The sequence below is a fragment of the Oncorhynchus masou genome, chromosome 28 (assembly GCF_036934945.1).
Source record: "Oncorhynchus masou masou isolate Uvic2021 chromosome 28, UVic_Omas_1.1, whole genome shotgun sequence".
NCBI lineage: Eukaryota > Metazoa > Chordata > Actinopteri > Salmoniformes > Salmonidae > Oncorhynchus > Oncorhynchus masou.
In genome coordinates this window covers 54,835,347-54,855,575 of record NC_088239.1, presented here as the reverse complement: position 1 = coordinate 54,855,575, position 20,229 = coordinate 54,835,347, and the positions used below count along the sequence as shown (strand labels likewise).

Sequence of the window (20,229 nt, the reverse complement as noted above, 5' to 3'; positions counted from 1 at the left end):
GAATGCGCAAGGAATTAGCCTACACTTTCTGTCGTTTCCCCAAGGTGTCTGCAGCATTGTGACGTATTTGTAGGCATATCATTGGAAGATTGACCATAAGAGACTACATTTACCAGGTGTCCGCCTGGTGTCCTCCGTCGAAATTATTGCGTAATCTCCAGCTGCATGCACGTTTCCATTTGGTTCAGAAGAGAAAGGCAACTGCCACGAATGATTTATCATCGAAAAGATATGTGAAAAACACCTTGAGGATTGATTCTAAACAACGTTTGCCATGTTTCTCTCGATATTATGGAGTTAATTTGGAAAAATGTTTTCGGGGGGTTTTCTTAGCCAAACGTGATGAACAAAACGGAGCGATTTCTCCTACACAAATAATCTTTTTGGAAAAACTGAACATTTGCTATCTAACTGAGAGTCTCCTCATTGAAAACATCCAAAGTTCTTCAAAGGTAAATGATTTTATTTGAATGCTTTTCTTGTCTTTGTGAAAATGTTGCCTGCTGAATGCTAGGCTTAATGCTATGCTAGCTATCAATACTCTTACACAAATGCTTGTGTAGCTATGGTTGAAAAGCATATTTTGAAAATCTGAGATGACAGTGGTGTTAACAAAAGGCTAAGCATGTGAGCCAATATATTTATTTCATTTGCGATTTTCAAAAATAGTTAACGTTGCGTTATGCTAATGAGCTTGAGGCTATGATTACGCTCCCGGATACGGGATTGCTCGACGCTAGAGGTTAAGGTAACTTAATTCCATAGTTTTAATTCCATTTTGCACAGATTTGAAATATCCCGCTTCACTTGCTAGGCTACATATGGAGCCTCTGACTATAGTTCCGCTTTGATTGCCTGACACGTTTCACACCTGTGCCGGCTACATGTGTCGTTTTTATGCAGTGCCCGTCAAAACAAACGGTCAAAATTTTGTTAAATTAATATCAAATGTCATGATAGGCTATAGACTTGTATGGCGCAAATACAAAGCATTTTCATTGTTATAAGGCCTATAATTATTATTATTTTTAAATTAATACTCTCGTAAGTAATGGAATACTAAAGTCTGTTTGGATATTCTATTAGAAATTCTCTGGTACTTTGGTATACTTTTTAACCCGTATTTCTGAAAGTATCGCTCGCGAGCCAAAAGCGGTCCCCAAAATTGCATACTAAATAACATATGTGCAGATATGTGCACCACGTCATTGTTTGCTCTCTGGAACTTGAATTGCTAAGGGGGCGGCCAATGTGGGGGAATATGGTACAGCATATCTTCCATAAAAACGGTCACTTTCAAACTAGGGATTTCATGTCTAATTTAGTTAAAACAGTAATTCTGGTCATAGATTATGCATGTACAGTAGGAACTAGACATCCAGCCCAAAGCAGGAGGTTTAACGTTTCCAAAGGTCCAGAGCATGTCTAACTGTGCCTTCCTCTAGTTATCATGCAAGAGTTATCAGATCATTTACATTGAAAGAACATTGTATTTAATTAAATGTTATACATTTTATTCTACAACAACTTGCGCATGCAAAGTTACAAGCCTAATAGCAGTATTCGGTAAACCTACTGTTCTAACCCCACCTAAAGCACTCATCATAAAAACTTACATGAACTGGCGAGCCACTCTCCACTGGGACTGAACTTGACAGACGAAACTGCTTTTGTGTGGCCGGCTAAGGTGAATTTCAGGGTGTAGTTGGGCTTGACTGGTGCCGACTAAATAGGGGAAGTAAACATTTGGAACAGGAAAGCAGTTCAGTTGACATCTGTAGAAGCATTTAAGGCAATTTTCCATAAAAAAAAAAAGATTCAGACACTATGTAAATAGCAGAGACACAGGACAATCTACATGATATCTTTAAGTATCAAGTGACAGAGGTTTCATCAACGCAGGTCCCAGCGAACCAATGGGGTAGTAGCCCATCTGTACAAATCCATAGGAAAAAACATTTGAATGGTAATAAGGCTAGCCATTGTCTTCCGTCAGATGGAATCATTCTAATGTGACATGCAGTTACCAGGAGCCATACCTGCAGACAGCTGTCACGCTATCTGGCGACAATGAGGGGAAGCATGAACCCATACCTTACTCTGGCTGGCAGATGCAGATGACGTTTTAGTGGCCTCAGTTTCTGGTTTCTTCTCCTCTGTTGCCATGGTGATAGTGATGGAGCCGAGTGGGATTGGTTCGTGAAAGCACGTGGGACAACCAGCCTGCAAAAGAGGAGAGCAGAAAGGAATGTTCATTATGCCAAGATGTAGCCGACTAAACTCAATTCCATGGTGAAGGAAGTTTCTGATGAAGTCCAACTGAGTTGAACTGAAACCAGGCTTTGTGGAACTCAGCTCTGACTACGTCGATTCTCCCAAGGTCAATACTTCAACAACAAAAACTTCTTATGAAACGCTTACCCTGTACCCATGTGTCCTCTGTAGGTGTGCCTTTGTTTGCTGAAATCCATACTTATTAATAAAACCTTAACCAATTAACCAGACTGTTTCCTTGTTGATATTCAATTGACACATGCGCATTTGTGCTGAGTTGCCATCTTAGAGGAACAGCAATGAGCAAACAGTTGGTGGTTGTATTTGATAAACGTTTAATGAAAAAGTATGGATTTCAGCAAAGAAAGGCATGCAACTAGAGAGGACAGTTTTTTTAATGTATTGACCTTGGGCAAATCTATGTCATCGGAGAAGAATTCAACAAAGCCTGGTCTCTGCTAAACTCCGTTGGTGGAGTTAATCAGAAATTTAATTAACCATGGAGTTCACCATGGGTCGTCACGAGTTACCACAGCCAAAGTCAGAAGACACACCTACTTGACCAATCAGACGAGGGAGTGTGATGTTGCATATTACATTTTTTAGAAAAGGCCTAATTTTCAGCCTCCCGGATGGCGCAGTGGTCTAAGGCACTGCATCACAGTGCTAGCTGTGCCACCAGAGATTCTGGGTTCGAGCCCAGGCTATGTCGCAGCCAACCGGGAGGTCCATGGGGCGACGCACAATTGGCCCATTCTATTTGATAGAGCAACGTCGTTAGTTCCCTACAAGCCTATCATTCCAATAGTAATATATCATATTCATGATCTTTGGCAAACTCAGATGGGAGAGTAAAAGTCTCCCATTAAATGGTGTTCTGTTTCAAGTTGTGGGCACAAAGTAGTATGAATAGTGCCACCAGCGGAAAGACAGACAAACGCCAAAAAGAAATATGCATCTGAAACTAACAATAAGGCAGTAAATTCAAAGACGGAGCACTTTTTACAACATTTCATTTTAATAATGTTGAAGTAACAATGGAATGTTCTTTAATAAAACTGAAGAATGTGGTACTTTAAAACTGGTGTCCTAACTCTGTGGTCACTAAAGATCCCATTGCACTTATTGCAAGAGTATGTAATGATGAGTACCATTTCATATGTAATGTGTATATCAAACTGTATTCCTACCACGTAATACTGTGCATAAAAGTATAAGAATAAATGTACAGTTGAAGTCGGAAGTTTACATACACCGTAGCCAAATACATTTAAACTCAGTTTTTCACAATCCATTGGAGTTTCTCAAAATGCATACTACCGTGCTCCGAGCACACAAATTGGAACACGGAGGGCACTTCTCCAATGCGTACTCGTTTGCATGCTTCAAAATATATGTACATCGACACAAGCTCCAACAGAAAGTATAAAAAGAAATGACGCAACCACGTAAAAATTACACATAATCTATTGAAATCAATGGCAGACATTTTATCTTGATATGTTAACAATTACAGTACCAGTCAAAAGTTAGGACACACCTACTCATTCCAGGGTTTTTCATTTATTTATTTTCACTATTTTCTACATCAACTGGTAAACTCTGATTTACCATCCCAAGATATCCCTGCAGAACATGTATTTGCACCCCTACTGGATGGAAACTACAAGTGTAATGGCTGTGCTCAATACAATGGAACTTAGAAATGTAGATCCTTCAAAACAGATCCCAATCAAAAGGTGTTATCACGTGCTCCACTAAGGCAGTTAATTATCTTATAACTCGTCCTTGTGGTATAAATGATGTGGGTAAAACAAAGCGCGAAACAAGAACGTATCTTGGAGCATCGTAGCACCATTAGGTGCAAAAACTCGACTTACCCGGATGCGGCCCACTTTTTCAAAGAAAACTACTCGATTTTGTCTCTACGTTATATTGGCATCGAACATGTCACCCTCCCTAGGAGAGGAGGTGACCTCGACAATTTATTGTTAAAACGAGAGGCTGCTTGGATCTTTAATTTAAAAGACCCTTGCTCCCTTCGGTCTCAACGTAGACTTAGATCTGAAGCCATTCTTGTGATTTTGCTATTGTAAATGTTTGTAGGCTTATGTAGCCAAATTGTATCTATGATCGTATGCTATCCATTTATGTTTCCTGTATGCCATTTTAATATATGAGAATTAACCAATGATATCAGGCCACACCCGGCCATGATTACAGACACGTGTGTCTTTAGACACAATATAAATGAGTCATCCCACAGTGTTTGTCATTATATCCTGATGAAGACAGCTTGTCTGTCGAAAAATAAACACAAATATTTTTGCATGTGTGGCTCGCCTTTATTTTTTAAATAATAATATTTGAAGACATCAAAACTATGAAATAACACATATGGAATCACGTACTAACCAAAACAGTGTTAAGCAAATCAAAATATATTTTATATTTGAGATTCTTCAAAGTAGCCAGAACTTCATGACTTCATACATATATACACACACACACACACACACACACACACACACACACACACACACACACATATATATATAGTTGCCATTGTCCTGGCTGGAAGAAGGTTCAGTGACATGTGAGGTAATACAGCAGGGGGAGTGCAAGTGTTCCTCAAATGTATTGTTTTATGCATTCTCCACACTCTCATCCTCACAAAAACATACTCAAGAAAACGTGGTCGGTGACTACACTCGGAGCATGAGAACACAGAATAATAAGACAGATATTTCACTGGATGGTATAAATGTGAAGCATTGAACTACGTTTTGTAGACTGATTTTTTTTTATTGCGTTTCCACTCACTACAAAATATGGTAGATGGAAACAGGTATAGAAGAGGGATTTGGGCAACATTCTGCCAATCTTCTCATGAATTAAATATTTGATATACAGTTTTCTGTTTCCAAAACTAACTACTAGGTTTTGTAGACTGATTTTTTCTATCGCGTTGTTTAGAAAGTGCAAAAGGCTAAATGGGGTAATTGCACATGCGCACTTCACATAGGCGTTCCCTAACGCAAATATGGAAATTATGCTAGGACACGCCAACAGGATCTCGCTAGCTCGTGCTTGGCTCTGCCCATCTCATTGCTTGGTCTGCCCACTATGACTAATTTGTTCCCATTGGAAACGACAGGCTGTTGCATCTTTTGGTTTAGTTGTAAAAATATTTGAGCATGTGGAACACGGTAGCATGCATATTGAGAAACACCCCATGTCCCTCATCTGCATACACGCCCTCATCTGATTGGTCGTTTCCCCACGAACCGTAAACAGGTATATGCATCGTCACATTCCAGCTGATTGGTCGAGTAGGCAGGCATTCTGACTGTGGTAACTAGTGACGACAATGGAGTTGAGTTTAGTCAGCTTTTCGATGACGATAATGTCAGGGGAAATGTAAGGATAATAAATTGTATAGACAACGCAAGTTTGTAGATTAATATAACAATATTGGGTATGATTTTGTTAATAACGTAGCGACACTGACACTACCCCCACACTGGCTTCCTACCCAGTCATGGATGGCACAGCTAAGTAACGTTAGCTAGGTAGAGCCGAGTAGTTAACTAAGTAATAATGACGTTGGTTTGTCTGGAGAAAGAGAGGAGATATGTTACCTGGCTGGCCAGCTAGCTAACTGCCATTGCAAGTAAACCAATTACCGTGAGTTAGATAGCTATAGTAACCTCATTTACCGCAGATGGGCCTGTGTTTCTTTTCTAGCTATGCTAGCAATGTTGTTCGCAAACACTAACGTAGTGTGCATCTTGTTGGTGATAATAGCTAGTTAATGGTTTTAATCCAGGTAGTTATTGTATGAATCCTATCCTTCAAAATATAGTTAACTATGTTAAACACAGATGGCCTTACTCTCTCGTTTGGCTAGCTTCTCACTTGCACATGCAAATTGCAAGCTCGACTAGTTACCAGGCTCGCTAGCTGACGTTACTCCATTCAAACAATAAAATCAGGGATACTCACGGTAAGGCCCAATGTTAAAATGTATTTGCTCGGCTGACTTTTCTTACTTCAGGAAGAAATCTTATCAATTACACGAATGTGTTTAGCCTATAAATACGATGAACGTATTTTCGCCCTAATTGAGCACGAATAAAAATCTAGGGCCAGTTCGTTTCAGTTTAGGGCTCAGGCGGGGAATGTGGCAGTGAAGAAGACGCACATTGCGCATGTGTGCTTAGGCAGTGCATACGGCAAGCGTGGAGGGACGATTTGACGGTGGTTCTGATTAGAATCACGTTTGTAAACTTTAAGACACATCAACAATACAGACGTGTATGAATAGTTATACAAACTTAACCATCAAGTTATTATCACTATGTGCAGTGGAGGGCAGCTCGAAAGAGGGTACAGGCTGAGCAGCATCAGGGACAGGAATGAGTGTGCTCAAGACAGACCGATCGAGTGATTTATAAGGCTGGGGTGTCCTAGACAAACCTGCCAGGTCGGAGTGCAGAGCCGGAGACGCCCTGCCCTGAGAGGTTTTGGTTCTCTGTAAAACACAGCAGACAGAACCAGGAGAAACAACAGGGAGAAGGTGTCAGCACTCATATCTGTTTCATTTGAATGTTTACAGGTGAATATAAAGTTAAAAAGATGTGTGAAATATCCATAATCAATGCTAAAGTCATCCATCCATGGCATACATTGCAAGCTGAAGATAGTCATTCCAGCTGTTTATTTGTATTGCACATTATTGCAGTCCATTTATTTATTTAGCGTGGCCTCTGCATACTTCGGTTTTCAGTATACGCGAAAATATTTGATAGTAGTATGCAGTATATACACAACATGAACAACACGCATGTTGGTGGAGCGTAGTCTTCAGCGCCAGTAAATTGATCACAAACCGTGCGCATGCGCAACCTCATCTTCACGCTGCTCGGCCTCGCTCAAATAAAGCAAGAGCAACTCGGGCTGCCAGCTACACGCAAACCCATCGGAGGCCTCAAGAAAGTAATGCATTAAAATGTTTATATTTCACCATAATTATTATGATAATAGCGTTTCTTTAGCGAACCATTTAACGTTCATACTTCAGTGTAATGAAAAAGTGGGTGCTGAAACGCTTGTTAGCGTTAACTAAGCAAGCTAGCTAACGTCCGAAGATTTTCAGCAAAGCTACGTCTGACAGCGCATTGCAACAATACAACAAAGCATAACAAATTACTTGTCTATTGGGTTAAATATTTTGGCAATATGGGCGCGAAACGTTTAACAAGATATTAGTGTGGGCAAATTAGCTAGCTACGCAGTTGTGGTAGCAATAGCTACATGCTCTTGCAGAAACCAGATAAAACAAGGAGGGTTATTTAGTTGTAAAATATATTTATTGAAACTGCTCGTAGTTAGCTAGGTAGTGTGGGGTGGGGGGGTTAAATCGGCTGTTAATGTTCTCTACCTAGTGATACCTAAAGGATAACATATGCCCGCCATCTTTTTGGAGAATGTTGCAATGGAGCCCATAATGCCACCTATTTGGTTTTGGTGTATTCATATTTAGCTAGGTGGTCACATGTATACTGTAGTGAATAATAGCTACGTCTCAAATGTTCTATAAGCTAGCTACGATAGCTAGCTTGACGGCACTAGTCTGGACACTCGATCCACGGAGTGCAAAGGAGTCCGCGCGAATTGTTCCAAAAGTGTTCTGAGCTCCCTTTGCACGCCCCCCCCCCCCGCGCGTGTGATGCTGGCTAGTATAGTTAGCTAAGTTACACGCGTTTTGTTGAGCATATATCATAACCAATTTAGCTAGATAACTAATTCCAATATTTTGCCATACGGTGCCGTTACATACAGTATTGCAGCGATTTCAACGAAACGAATAAAAGCTATACAGCTAGTGATGGCTTTTATATGTGACTAGCCATTTCGCTAGCTAACGTTAATAAACTAGTGTATGTGATTGTTTACGCGGGAGGCAGCGCCGCCCTTACGTCAGCTGCTAGCTACCTAACGTTACTACCACTGATTTATATACACACATAGTTAGCTGGCCATCTACATTTTTTTTCACGGTCAAATATAGCTATGTTTTGTGTAACGCTCGTAGCTACTACTAGTCATTGAAAGAGATACAGGACAATGTCTGTGGATTTGTCATTCTTGAACTGTCCTTAGTACAGATTGCATTAACGTTATCACAGCTAGAGCAATTACTCTACTCAGGGTGGTACTTGTTGCTAGATCAGCTGTGCTGTCCTCAGTCAGCTTTGCAGGTTGCTTGGTTCTGTATGGGGTGAAATGGATTGTGGTTGCTGTGGTTTATGAATTGCTAGCAGGTTATTTAGACAGTTTATTATTTAGTGTTATAAATTGTACCTTAGCTTCCTGTACATTTGCATGATCACTAAGCTGTACCTGTCTCCTCATGCCAAATACAATTCTATGGTCAAAGAAAAATGCAACACCAAGACCAAGCTACATGAGATGCAGGCTGCAGATTGGGGTATAGATAATGTGCCTCAAACCTGGAGATGACAACACATCTTTCCAGGGACACATTTGTCTATTACAATATCAGACATATTTTTTTATTGTGATGAAAAGGCCCTACTTTCTTATCAGAATTGCTTCCTTTCATGTTATTTCAGGTTTGAGGTATTATACCTATTTCATGGATTTTTGGCTGCAACACTTATGCTGAAGACTCATGGCCATCACACTGCTCTGTTTTTCATAGGTCAAAAGATCAGGCCCTGCAATGACCTGCAGTTCCCCCCAGTCCACTAAAGAGCAGAAAGAACAGAACTACACTACCCACTGAGAAGGTGTCTGTCTCCCGCCCTGTCCATCTGAGAGTTAACAGAGACTCCTAGAATACCACCCCCTTCCCATCGCGAGCATGTCTGCTGTCAACTCCGCAACCCCGGCCCCTCTTCAGGGAATCAACCCCCCACCCCCGGAGGTGACCAATCCCACCAAACCAGGTCGTAAAACCAACCAACTACAATACATGCAGAATGTAATGGTCAAGACATTGTGGAAGCACAACTTTGCCTGGCCTTTCTACGTGCCAGTTGATGCCATCAAATTGGGTCTTATGGTGAGTAGACTGTAGATATTGGTAATGGGTGTTATATTTGTCAGAAAGCCAATGACTATAGATAGATCACTGCAAATGACAATGCTCACAATGTTTTTCATTTTCTGTTTATCAGGATTACCATAAGGTCATAAAACAACCTATGGACATGGGAACCATCAAAAAGAGACTGGAGCATAACTACTATTGGAGTGCCAGTGAATGCATGCAGGACTTCAACACCATGTTTACCAACTGTTACATATATAACAAGGTGAGTACTCCAAGAGAGTAAATACAGACTGTTTCTCCTAGGGGTCCATTTATTCTGGATTTAATATTAGTCTAATATATTTCCAGATTCTCCCAGGGCTTCTCCCAAAGCTCTACGTTTTTAAATTGATCTCTAGTTTCCTCTTTGTATTTCCCACTCATGTTTCTCACTTCCTGTTTTTACTCTGCCCAACAGCCTACAGATGACATTGTCCTGATGGCACAGGCCTTGGAGAAGATCTTCCTGCAGAAAGTTGCCATGATGCCCCAGGAAGAGGTGGAGCTTCTGCCTCCCGCACCCAAACCCAAGAAAAGCAAGAACATAGGTAATAAGCCACTGTTCATCTGTTCCTGAAACTATAGACCCCTATAATTTGGGTAGATCCATAGATATCTTGTTTAAAAAAATGTAGAGAAAATGGGTGCATATTGCCAATAAAATACCCCATGTACTGTGAGTTAACCTCTAATAATTTCACCTGCTGCAGTTGGTCTGGATGGAGGCGAGTCACCATCGTCTCTATCTGGCTCTACGACACCTGTGATTGGCTCTTCTCCAATGACTGCCATCACCCCGAACGTCCCAGCTGACCAGAGCTCGCCCAATGCTCCAATGTTACCCGTCGTCTCACCATCACAACCTCTTGTCAAAGTAAGTCACCGTACAGTTTTCATCAGGCATACAAATGTTTATTTAGTCTTTTGAATGGAACCTCACCTGTGAGGGTGTGCCTTTTTGTGTTTGTGTTTGTTGTGCATTCAGAAGAAAGGGGTAAAGAGGAAAGCAGACACCACCACCCCCACGACATCTGCAATCACAGCTAGCCGGAGTGAGTCGCCCAGCCCCGTCTCAGAGGGCAAGCAGGGCAAAGTGATGTCCAGACGGGAGAGTACAGGCCGTCCCATCAAAGCTCCCAAGAAAGACCTGGTGGAAGGGGAGTTGGGCCAGCACAGCAGCAAGCGGAGCAGAATGAGTGAGCAGCTTAAGTACTGCGACAGTATCCTGAAGGAGATGCTGTCGAAGAAACACGCAGCTTACGCCTGGCCCTTCTACAAGCCTGTAGATGCTGAAGCTCTGGAGCTACATGACTACCACGAGATCATCAAGCACCCCATGGACCTCAGCACTGTCAAAGTACGCACCACAGAACAAAGCACGTACACTAGCAGAATTCACTTTTACAGTTAATCATTACCTTCGTGTTGGCTTGTGTGGTTGCTCAACCATGAGCTGTTTGGATAACACTTGCTGTTGATTTTCAGAAAAAGATAGACGTCCGGGAGTATCCAGATGCACAGATGTTTGCTGCGGATGTTCGAGTAATGTTCTCAAATTGTTACAAGTATAACCCTCCAGATCATGAGGTTGTTGCCATGGCCAGAAAACTCCAGGTATGTTTGGGATTTTAAATATTTCTCTGGATCACATTTGAAAAATGTATGTAAAATTGAATTGGTTGGTTTATCGCTAATGTGTCTCTTTCTGTCACTTTTCTTTTCGCCATAATTGCCTGTGTGTCTTTGTCAGGATGTGTTTGAGATGCGTTTTGCTAAGATGCCTGATGAGCCGGTGGAGCTGAGCCCCGGTGCAGGCGGGTTGGTCAGTAAAGGCGATAACTCAAGCAGCGGTGACTCCTCCAGCTCGGACAGCTCTGACTCAGAGGAGGAGCGGGCCACCCGGCTCGCCGAGCTGCAGGAACAGGTGGGTGCGGAACAGGTGGGTTTCAGATCCGAGGTCCGCCCGACTACTCCTCTAACCTGAAGGGCTCAGGGAGGGCCTTCCTCCCACCTTCTCTTCTCACATCACAGCCATCTTATCCATTCCAAAATGCTGAGACAGAGGTGGAGGGGCTGCCACCTTACATCCAGTCTAACCCCTCCCACTCTCCCCTCAGACATGCATACCACTGCTTTCTCCACTGATTCGTCATCTCCCTATTGATAGCACTTAAATGTAACCCTCTACCGCTTTAAATTGTGCATTTCCATGCACCTACTGGTACAGATGGCTTGCATGCACTACCTAAACAAAAGCCTTCTTTTTGAAAACATCACAATGTCGTTTTTGCATTATGGTACCACACAATAGCTCTTGTCATAACATGGTGTTTTAAAATGGTTCTGATCTCTTTTTTTGGAGTTTTCTATCTTTGTCCCCTCATTTCCCTTTGGCTCTCTTACCAGTGTATCTCTGTGGAGCGCCCCAATGGTAGCGGGCAGGGGGGAAAAAACGGGTGCACCAAGCATTTTCAGGTGATTTGCTTTTCACTTCCCGGTCCCCTCCCCACTAACCTCTTATTGATCTCAGTTTATTATCAATGCCGCTATTTCACTTTTATTTATTTTTGCATTAGTTGAGCAAGCGGTCGAGGGTTAATAGTGGGGAGGGAGTGGCAAGTTACAGGTGGTGCGACACTAAGTGGCAGATGTGTGTGAGTTTATATGGTTGTGTAAATGTTGAATGTGTGTGTTTTCTCCCTGGTATGTTTGCTGGCTGACCCAAGTAGACATATTCTTATTTCTCTCTCTCTCGATTGCCTGTAGGTTGTTTCCAACTTAAATTGAGGCAATGAAAGGAGTATGCAACTTGTTTCCCTCTCCCTTGTTAGAGGGTTCCTTTCTGATTTACTGGTGTTTTGGATGGGTTTTTGCGCGATCTTTAAACTGCTCTCTTCATTTTTGCTCATGTTATGCACCAAAGGGATAAAAACAGCTCAGATTGCTTACCTAGTTCCATTTAGAATTGGTAGTACAAAAATAAATACTAGATAATAAAAATCCGTTGTTAAAAAGTTAAAGAATAGAGTACTATTTTTCTATAAGTTGTGAAGTAGATAAGCAATCAATATGTCAAAGTTGATGTGAAGAGTTTCCCGTGTTTAAAGTCATTGTATGTGTCACAATGCAGTGTTTCCCCTATATTTATTTAGCAGCAGCGAGCCGACACTGATAAACTTGGCCGCCACTTCCAAAAAATACATAATAAAAAGGACCTGTATGTATGCACTTTTAAAGGTATAGTGCGAGATTTTGTAAATTTTCTACTTACCCAGATTCAGATGACCTCATTTATACCATTTTTATGGTTCTGCTTGCAGTTTGAAGGAAGTTGAAGGTAGTTTAATTACCAAAATCTCACATTATCCCTTTGAGATGAGTGACAAGTTACAATGTATATTTGTAACAGAGCGAGCAGTGGCGCGAATGGGAGCCACGAGCGCACAGCCAATGCTTGCTCCTCATTTCGCTACAGTGCAGTAATGCGCATCAGTTATATTTCAGATGGTGTTAACATTTCATTTTCATGCATTTTGGTATAGAATGTCTTTTAAGTCACCAGAAGTGACATTCTCACAGTCATTACCCTTGCCATCGCTGCTGAAAAAATCCTAAGGGAAACACTGGAGGTTACTTACGTAGTGATTTGTTTTAGTGTACATGGCTTTCCCTAAAGTAATGCCAAATTTTATATAACCTAGTTTCCTTTCGAAATAGGAACTTAAGCAATTTTGTATGATTCACTCAAGTGGTAAAAAGTGGAGCATTTCTTTCTGGGAAACTCATACCTACCCCTTTTCTAGTCCCCCAGGGCTTGAAGTGCTAGCATACCCTTACGGCAGACCACTAACTCCTCCACCCCACCTCTCCCCAGCTAAAGGCCGTCCACGAACAGCTTGCCGCGCTCTCTCAGGGCCCTGTGAGCAAACCGAAGAAGAAGAAAGAAAAGAAAGAAAAAGACAAGAAGAAGAAAGACAAGGACAACAAGCATAGCAAAACCAAGACGGATGAGAAGAAGGTCAAGCCTGGGCAGCCTGCCAAGCAGGGCCAGCAGAAGAAGCCCTCAAGGAAAGCCAACAGCACAGTGACTGGCTCCAGGTAAGGCCTCCCTTTCTCTGACGTATTAGGGCTCTGCTCAGCCTCTCATAATAAAAAACACCATGAAAGCCTTGGCTATTTGTCATTTCTGCTCTGGCTTCTTGATCTTCTAGGCAACCAAAGAAGGGGGGCCGGGGCTACGAATCTGACGAAGAGTCTCTGCCCATGGCGTACGACGAGAAGCGCCAGCTCAGCCTGGACATCAACAGGCTCCCAGGGGAGAAGCTTGGTCGGGTAGTGCACATCATCCAGTCCCGAGAGCCCTCGCTGCGAGACTCTAATCCAGACGAGATCGAGATTGACTTTGAGACGCTCAAGCCCTCCACCCTACGTGAACTCGAGCGATACGTCAAGTCCTGTTTACAGAAGAAACAGCGGAAACCCCAAAGTAAGTCCTGAGATGGAAGACCTCATGCATTGAACCTACTTGAACCTCACTGATACCTTCACTGTCCTTCAGCCTGTTACTACTACTCCCTCTACTAAGTATTTTCTCCTACCTTCTCTTGCTTTATTGTTAAGGACCCTACGCAAACAGAGCGACGGAGCGTTGTATACGGTCCGTTCCAAATTTTGAGCCACACAAAAATACGTAGAACTACATAGAAAATTATGCTCCATCGCTACATTTGCGTAGTTTGCGTGAAGAGTGTAGCAGCTTTTACTCGCGTCTCTTTAAGTACTAGATAGATTTTCTTTCCCTTTTTGGTATTTTTTTCTTAGCTAGATTATGTTCCTTCCCTCTACCTCATTGCATGTCTTCCGGTTGACGGCTATTTTTTGATATGCAGGTGGTCCCCACCTTTTTGAACTCCTAAAAGGGAATTTTCTTCCGGCCTTTTGGTTTTTGGTCAGTGGCTGCTTAGGTCAACGAAATAACAAAAAATGATTGCTTTGTGTACATGTAGCCTAACTGAACACAAGGTACTGTTTGCCAAATTCATGCCATTCTGGATGTAGATGATCTATGCAGTATACATGGACCTCCTGTATAAAATGTTATGGGCCTGAACAGGGTTTGCTGTTGTGTTGCTAATATCGGCTCCTACTCGGACCCAGCGCAGTGGAGTCAGGCAGTGGGTCATATCATGTGACAGATAACTCCCGTACAGTCCTCGCTTAACAGCAAATTTAGCAAGTGAGATGGAAGTTTGTTCAAGTCCAAGAGCGTAAAGTCTCACCTGTGCTTTGAACCTGCTGCCTGCCCTCTGTAGTCCTCCAGGTTGTAGGCATTAGGCGCTAGGCCATAGCTGTGAAGTAGCTAGCTAGCTGTCACCACATCGGCGGGGGTCCGGGCAGGAAGGCCATGGTGCTCACAGCGTGCCGCTGTGTGTCTCCTGCAGCGGCCGCTGGGGGCAAGGGAGCGAGATCCAAGGAGGAGCTGGCTCAGGAAAAGAAGAAAGAGTTAGAAAAGAGGCTACAGGATGTCAGCGGCCAGCTGAACAGTAACAACAGCAACAAGAACAAAACCGACAAAAAGAAAACATCCAAAAAAGGTACCATAGCGTAAGGGACAGCAGGAGTTGCGTAGAGTAATGACGGGGGCACGTGGACCCCGTCTTGCTTCCCATTTGAACCTAGTTCACCCATTCATTGTTGGTATCCTGTGGTCCAGGAAGTTAGTCATCCGGTCTTTTATGGTGTTAAATCTATATATACTATATCATATATTTATTAGGGATGGGCACAGTTATTCGAAAATCTGAACAGACGTTAGTATTCGAGTTAGGGTTGGGCAGTATCCAGATGTCCATACCTTTCCTGTACCATACCGGGTTAACCTGTGTTACATTGCAGCTATTTCTTTAAAAAAAAATAACTATCTAATAGCAGATGCTTGCTAAATACTAACAAACACAAGAAAACAAACTAAATTTAAGGACTAACAGCTCAGCTCAAAGTTATACAAATATCTCAAAAGGCTACTCACACTTGATCCAGAAGGGGATTGATTGTCTCTGCTGTTAACAAGAAGCTTGATATTGCAAGCTACCCACCTAATGTTATAGCTAGCAAGTTAGCTAACCAAATGGATAGATGGAGCCCTGAGCTGGAGAAAATGTAATTGGCACATCTTAGATGGTTAACTTCTAAATTCAGTTAAGTTATCATTTTTGTTAATAACAATAAATACGTTTGGACGGTATTGAAAATCATCCCATCGGTACTTCAAAATACCCTGAATACTTGTGAATGTATACATGAAATACACATTTAAAAATATAATCTATATGAAATTCTTAATTCACTAAAACAACATTTTGAATGTAGATTTTGATGTGCACCCCACAAAATGATATACCGTAGCCTACGTGGGTTTCACACATTTGTCAGCCAATCAAAGTGTAATACAGTTAGAGGATCCATGTGTAGCAAGAAACGTGATATCTGACTAATCAAAGCCAAATGGAATTTAAATTATGGAATTAGGTTAGCTAAATGAGAAGGAGTAGGCTACAATGATCAGGTAGGCTGTTTAATCTTAATGGGGTTGTGGAAGACAACGATGGAAAGTTCAGCAAATGGCTTCAATTAGTCTAGGTAGCTGGTTGTCTTAGCTAACATCTTTACATTGATTTGATGCAGTCACGACGGGCCCTACCAGATGGGATGATAGATAATTTATGGCATTTACAAGTTTGTCTAACTAGTGTGAGTCTGTATGGCTACACTCTCTCTCCCTCCCATGTCAAACACACCACCCCATGCTTATCCCCCTTGCTGCTGCAACCAAGCAGAGCACCACCTCTCTCCCAAGTCGCGCATCAAGCCAGTTTCCAAGTTGAAACATTTTTTTAAATATATTTTATATTCTATTTCGACAATCTGGATTTCAGAAAAAAAATTGTATGATATTATTTGAAAAGGGAAATTATTTAAAATGCCCATCCCTAATATTTATTGAGTTGGACAGTTGTATGGTTACTGTAACAATGTAATTGTGTGTGTGGGGGGGGTGGGTCCTGTCATTTCATCTCCTGTCTCTTCAACACTTGTGTGACCATGTGTGTGTATGAATGAATGGATTTTCTTTTGTCAAACTGCCAGTTGGCAACCCATCCTTTACAGAATGAATTGACACACAAACAAACCTTACAATGATTCACAGTGATAATTCAACAGTGATAATATTTGTTAGCTTTATCAATTATAAAATTTAAAAAATGCAAGTCCATTTTAAACATGGGTATCATAGCGCATACAAATGTTTTACTCATCTGAGAAAGTATTTATCTTTAGCATTTGCACCTCATTTACATAGATATGTAATACGTTTGGATGCGTCTCATGCATGATCCTCTTACTCTCTCTTTCCAGAGAAGGGCGCTGGGTCCGGTACTGGTGCTTCCCATCTCAGCGGCAGCAGTAGCTCTTCAGACTCGGGCAGCAGCAGCTCCAGTGGGTCCAGTTCTGACAGCAGCGACTCCGACTGAAAAGAGCCGCCCAAACACTCACTGGGAACTATTCCTTTTTTATTTTTACCCTGTGTATAAAAATAAAATTTAAAAAAAACATTGTATGCAGTTATAGTGGTTTCCCCCTTCTAAAACATTTAATACGGAAAAAACAACAAAATGTTACGCCATGTCAGAAAAAGAAGAAAAGAACATGGGGACTTATAGATGACTTGACAGGGTTCTTTTTGTTTCCACTTACTTTTAAAGGGATGTGTTCAAAATCGACCAAACGTAAAACAAGCATTTTGTAATATACTCTTGGATGAATGCCAGATGTCTTTTTTTTCTCCTAATACAATCATCAACATGCATCTCAATGTGAAGGAGTTGTTGCATAGTTATCAAGACAGCGCAGAACCCCATGTCCACCTAGCTTCAGCCCTGCTGCATAAGCAATCTATTCAATTACTTTCACAAAAAATGATCAACGCTTCTCATCCGGCTTCACAAGTATTTTTCACCCTCGTGATGAGGAGGGCCCTCTTGAAATAGGCTTCTGTCTGTTTTGGGTTGTTTCTCCAATCATTTGACTTTCGACAAATACTGAACCTTGTTTGCCTCTGAGGGGTACATTTCAGATTATTCTGAACAATCATGTTGTGTGTCCTCAGCAGCATATACAGTCAAATTGAATGATCTGAAGATTTTTATTTAATAGTGGAACTTGATTGCTGTTATTCTTTGTATGATAACTGACATGGTCTTTCTTTTTTTCGGCAGTATGTAAAGTTTTAGCAAAAATGTCTGCTCGATGGTAACTGGTCTGAGAGGTTATTGATGAAGTTTTTAACTTAAAGAATTTAGACTTTTAACGCTTTTGGGCAGAAGAAATTACCATAAAATAATTCACTCAACAGTTTGTTTCATTACTCATAACATGACAACCACTAGGCGTGATGGCCTCCTGTACATGTATTTCCTGGCATGCCTCTTGCTTAATCTACCATCTTCACTGATGAATGTATGTATGGTGCCATGAATGATTGTGTACATCACTGCTTTATGTAAGATGGGATGGCCAAAACTGTACATAGCTGACCTCTGTGTACATTTTTAGTACAATGGCGTAGGAACATGAATATTGCAGAGCACACCCGCCATCTGTTGGTGCTTTATTCCAAACGCCAGTGCCGTGTCCCCTGATCTTTTTCTCTGTTGATGTCACGTTTGGACAATGAAAGCAGGACAATATTGTAAACAATGTGAGTCTTCCTCTGAAGTGTAGCGTATTGATTTTTGAATGTAATTTGTTACCTCTAGGTCCCTTGTTTTATCGTGACTAGATGCCACAGCCTCTTATGACTTCAGTTTAGTTCGACTCATCTTTTATTTTTATCTTAGTGAACAAATGGTTAATTATTCATAAGAGAATATCATTACAATTTATTCCACTCCTGTAAGAATGCATATGATTATTTCATGAAGTATAATTTGTGGACAAGTTTTTTTTCTGGAATTTGTTGAAAATAACTTGAACATTGAAACCACTTGGGGTTTTCTTTACTGTTAATAAGTTGATACATTATGCATTTGGTCATATGCATTATTTTAGGCTATGGTGGAAATAAATATTTGTGTAATTTTGTGGCTTGTCCCACATACCAGGTTGCACTTAACTGCAAAATTCCCCAAATGATCTTGTATGCATTTCTCTGCCTATACCAATGTTCTCCAGTACAGGCCCTATCAGGTTTTTCTAAGAATGTCTTTTAGAGGCAAAACACAAAATAACAAATATATATATACACACATATATAGCTTTTAGTTCATTTCTAGGCCCTGGTCAAATATAATAGTTCCTTTTTATATTTTCGAAAGCAAATGTTTACTTTTTATCCTAGATGTGCATGCAAGTTTATTGTAACTTTCTTATACCCTTTTTTGAGCTGTTATAGTATCTTCCTGTAAGTGTCAGTCATCGAAACAAATCAAGGATTCAGTGTAAGTAGTTTTAGGCTTGTTGATTGCAATATGGGACTGAGGGTGGTATTTGGGGGGTGGGGACTGGAGGTAGAAGCTAACAATTAATGTAACCGCTAACCTGGAATCGGGTGAAATATTTTTTTTTAAATAAATTCAAAAGACCCTACTGAATTTGGAATTTGTCTCCTCATTTTCTGCATGTTGATCCGTTTTACTTTTCTCTTTGCACTTGTTTTCACTCACTGAGGTACACCTGTGTACTTCTGGTGGATGAGGAGATCCAGAGGAAAAGATGTGGATGGACCGTCCACAACCCTGAAAGCCGTGTTCCATCATCACCAGTCAAGCTCTATCCTGGAACCCAAGGGAGAAGAAAAAGAGGGTGCCCAAGAAACACCTGGAGGTGGGACTGTCATACAGATACTAAGGAGAGGAGTGGTCGATGGCCTACGCTGCCAAAGAAGCGATTGGGCCTAATTAAGTAAGACCAGTGTACACATTTTTATAATGTACTCATGGACTGGATGTGCCATTCAATATGATCAGCATATGCTAGCCAGTAGCCACAAAACCCAAAGGATAGCTGTGAAGGGCTATCTGCAGTTCAATGATAGGCCACTAGATGGTGGCCATATATAATTGATTTTTAAAATCTGGTGACAGATTTGGTTTGAGCTGTGTGTTTGCTGGATTCAGATGACCGTGAGTTACACACCCCAAACACGCTGTTAGGTGAATGTCAACCCAATGATTATAGGGGGGACATTTTCTCTTGGATATATGATGGACTATTGTCTTTTAAGGTGAGTTATGAATTAGCCATTTAATTATGTAAGTTATCTTGCAGGAGACTTGTTGGTTGATATCAGCAATCACTTTCCATGCTTGCATGAATAAATTAAATTACCTAACCCACCATACATTCATCTTTTAGTGCAAGAATAGAATACCCATTTCCAATGTCAGATTCATTGCCTTAGGGCTCAGTGTAGGGCTATACATCAGTCACTGCCCACCCCAGCTCTTACCCTACTTGGTTTGTGCTGGAGGGAGACTTGTACTGTGTGACCCCCCCTTCTCACAGTGGCATATGGAACATGTTACCTCTTTGCCTCGAACAGCCCTGGGCCATGATGGATCAATGCCACAACTTCAGTGACAACTAATCGTGTCTGCAACTTGGGGCCATCACTCACTCTGTAGCTGGCCACAATCCATGACAAAACAACACAGACATAGCATACCCAACATCCATTACAGATAATATGATAGGCTAACCGTATATCTTGAGTAAATTGAATTGTGATACTATATTTTTGTTGACCCCGCAAAAGAGATTATGGGAGGGGGAAGGCT

The 20,229-nt window shown here is 41.4% G+C and overlaps 2 protein-coding genes across 10 annotated transcripts in view; one reads left to right on the top strand and one right to left on the bottom strand.

Annotated features, from left to right (window-relative positions):
* LOC135517923 (WD repeat-containing protein 5) overlaps positions 1-6,479 on the bottom strand; it is a 28,322-nt gene extending 21,843 nt beyond the window's left edge. Inside the window, exons 1-3 of the mRNA XM_064942649.1 lie at positions 6,280-6,479; positions 2,095-2,223; positions 1,617-1,725 (exon numbers count right to left, since the gene is read on the bottom strand). Of these exons, the coding sequence (XP_064798721.1) occupies positions 1,617-1,725; positions 2,095-2,166 (181 nt within the window). The 5' untranslated portion in view covers positions 2,167-2,223; positions 6,280-6,479. The remainder of the gene's footprint in view (positions 1-1,616; positions 1,726-2,094; positions 2,224-6,279) is intronic.
* Positions 6,480-6,530: 51 nt separating this feature from the next.
* On the top strand, positions 6,531-19,039 carry LOC135517921 (bromodomain-containing protein 3-like). 9 transcript variants are annotated; one of them, XM_064942634.1, is made up of 13 exons: positions 6,531-6,892; positions 9,002-9,364; positions 9,480-9,617; positions 9,813-9,942; positions 10,105-10,268; positions 10,380-10,751; positions 10,880-11,008; positions 11,145-11,333; positions 11,801-11,869; positions 13,269-13,492; positions 13,606-13,880; positions 14,836-14,988; positions 16,811-19,039. In XM_064942634.1, exons 2-13 carry the CDS (start codon positions 9,164-9,166, stop codon positions 16,924-16,926), a joined length of 2,160 nt encoding a protein of 719 aa, XP_064798706.1. In that variant the 5' UTR covers positions 6,531-6,892; positions 9,002-9,163; the 3' UTR covers positions 16,927-19,039. The 9 variants fall into 9 exon arrangements, with proteins under 9 accessions (XP_064798706.1, XP_064798707.1, XP_064798708.1 ...); XM_064942635.1 differs by lacking the exon at positions 6,531-6,892 and adding an exon at positions 7,178-7,272 and having other exon boundaries at positions 10,383-10,751; XM_064942636.1 differs by lacking the exon at positions 6,531-6,892 and adding an exon at positions 7,178-7,272 and having other exon boundaries at positions 11,145-11,318.
* The last annotated feature ends 1,190 nt before the right edge of the window (positions 19,040-20,229 follow it).

Bases quoted from the DNA above. Each gene is read 5' to 3' on its own strand.
- LOC135517921 (XM_064942634.1), top strand. From the start codon at position 9,164: ATGTCTGCTGTCAACTCCGCAACCCCGGCCCCTCTTCAGGGAATCAAC. The intron at 13,493-13,605 runs GTAAGGCCTCCC...TTGATCTTCTAG, and splicing joins AGCACAGTGACTGGCTCCAG to GCAACCAAAGAAGGGGGGCC. The intron at 14,989-16,810 runs GTACCATAGCGT...CTCTCTTTCCAG, and splicing joins AAAGAAAACATCCAAAAAAG to AGAAGGGCGCTGGGTCCGGT.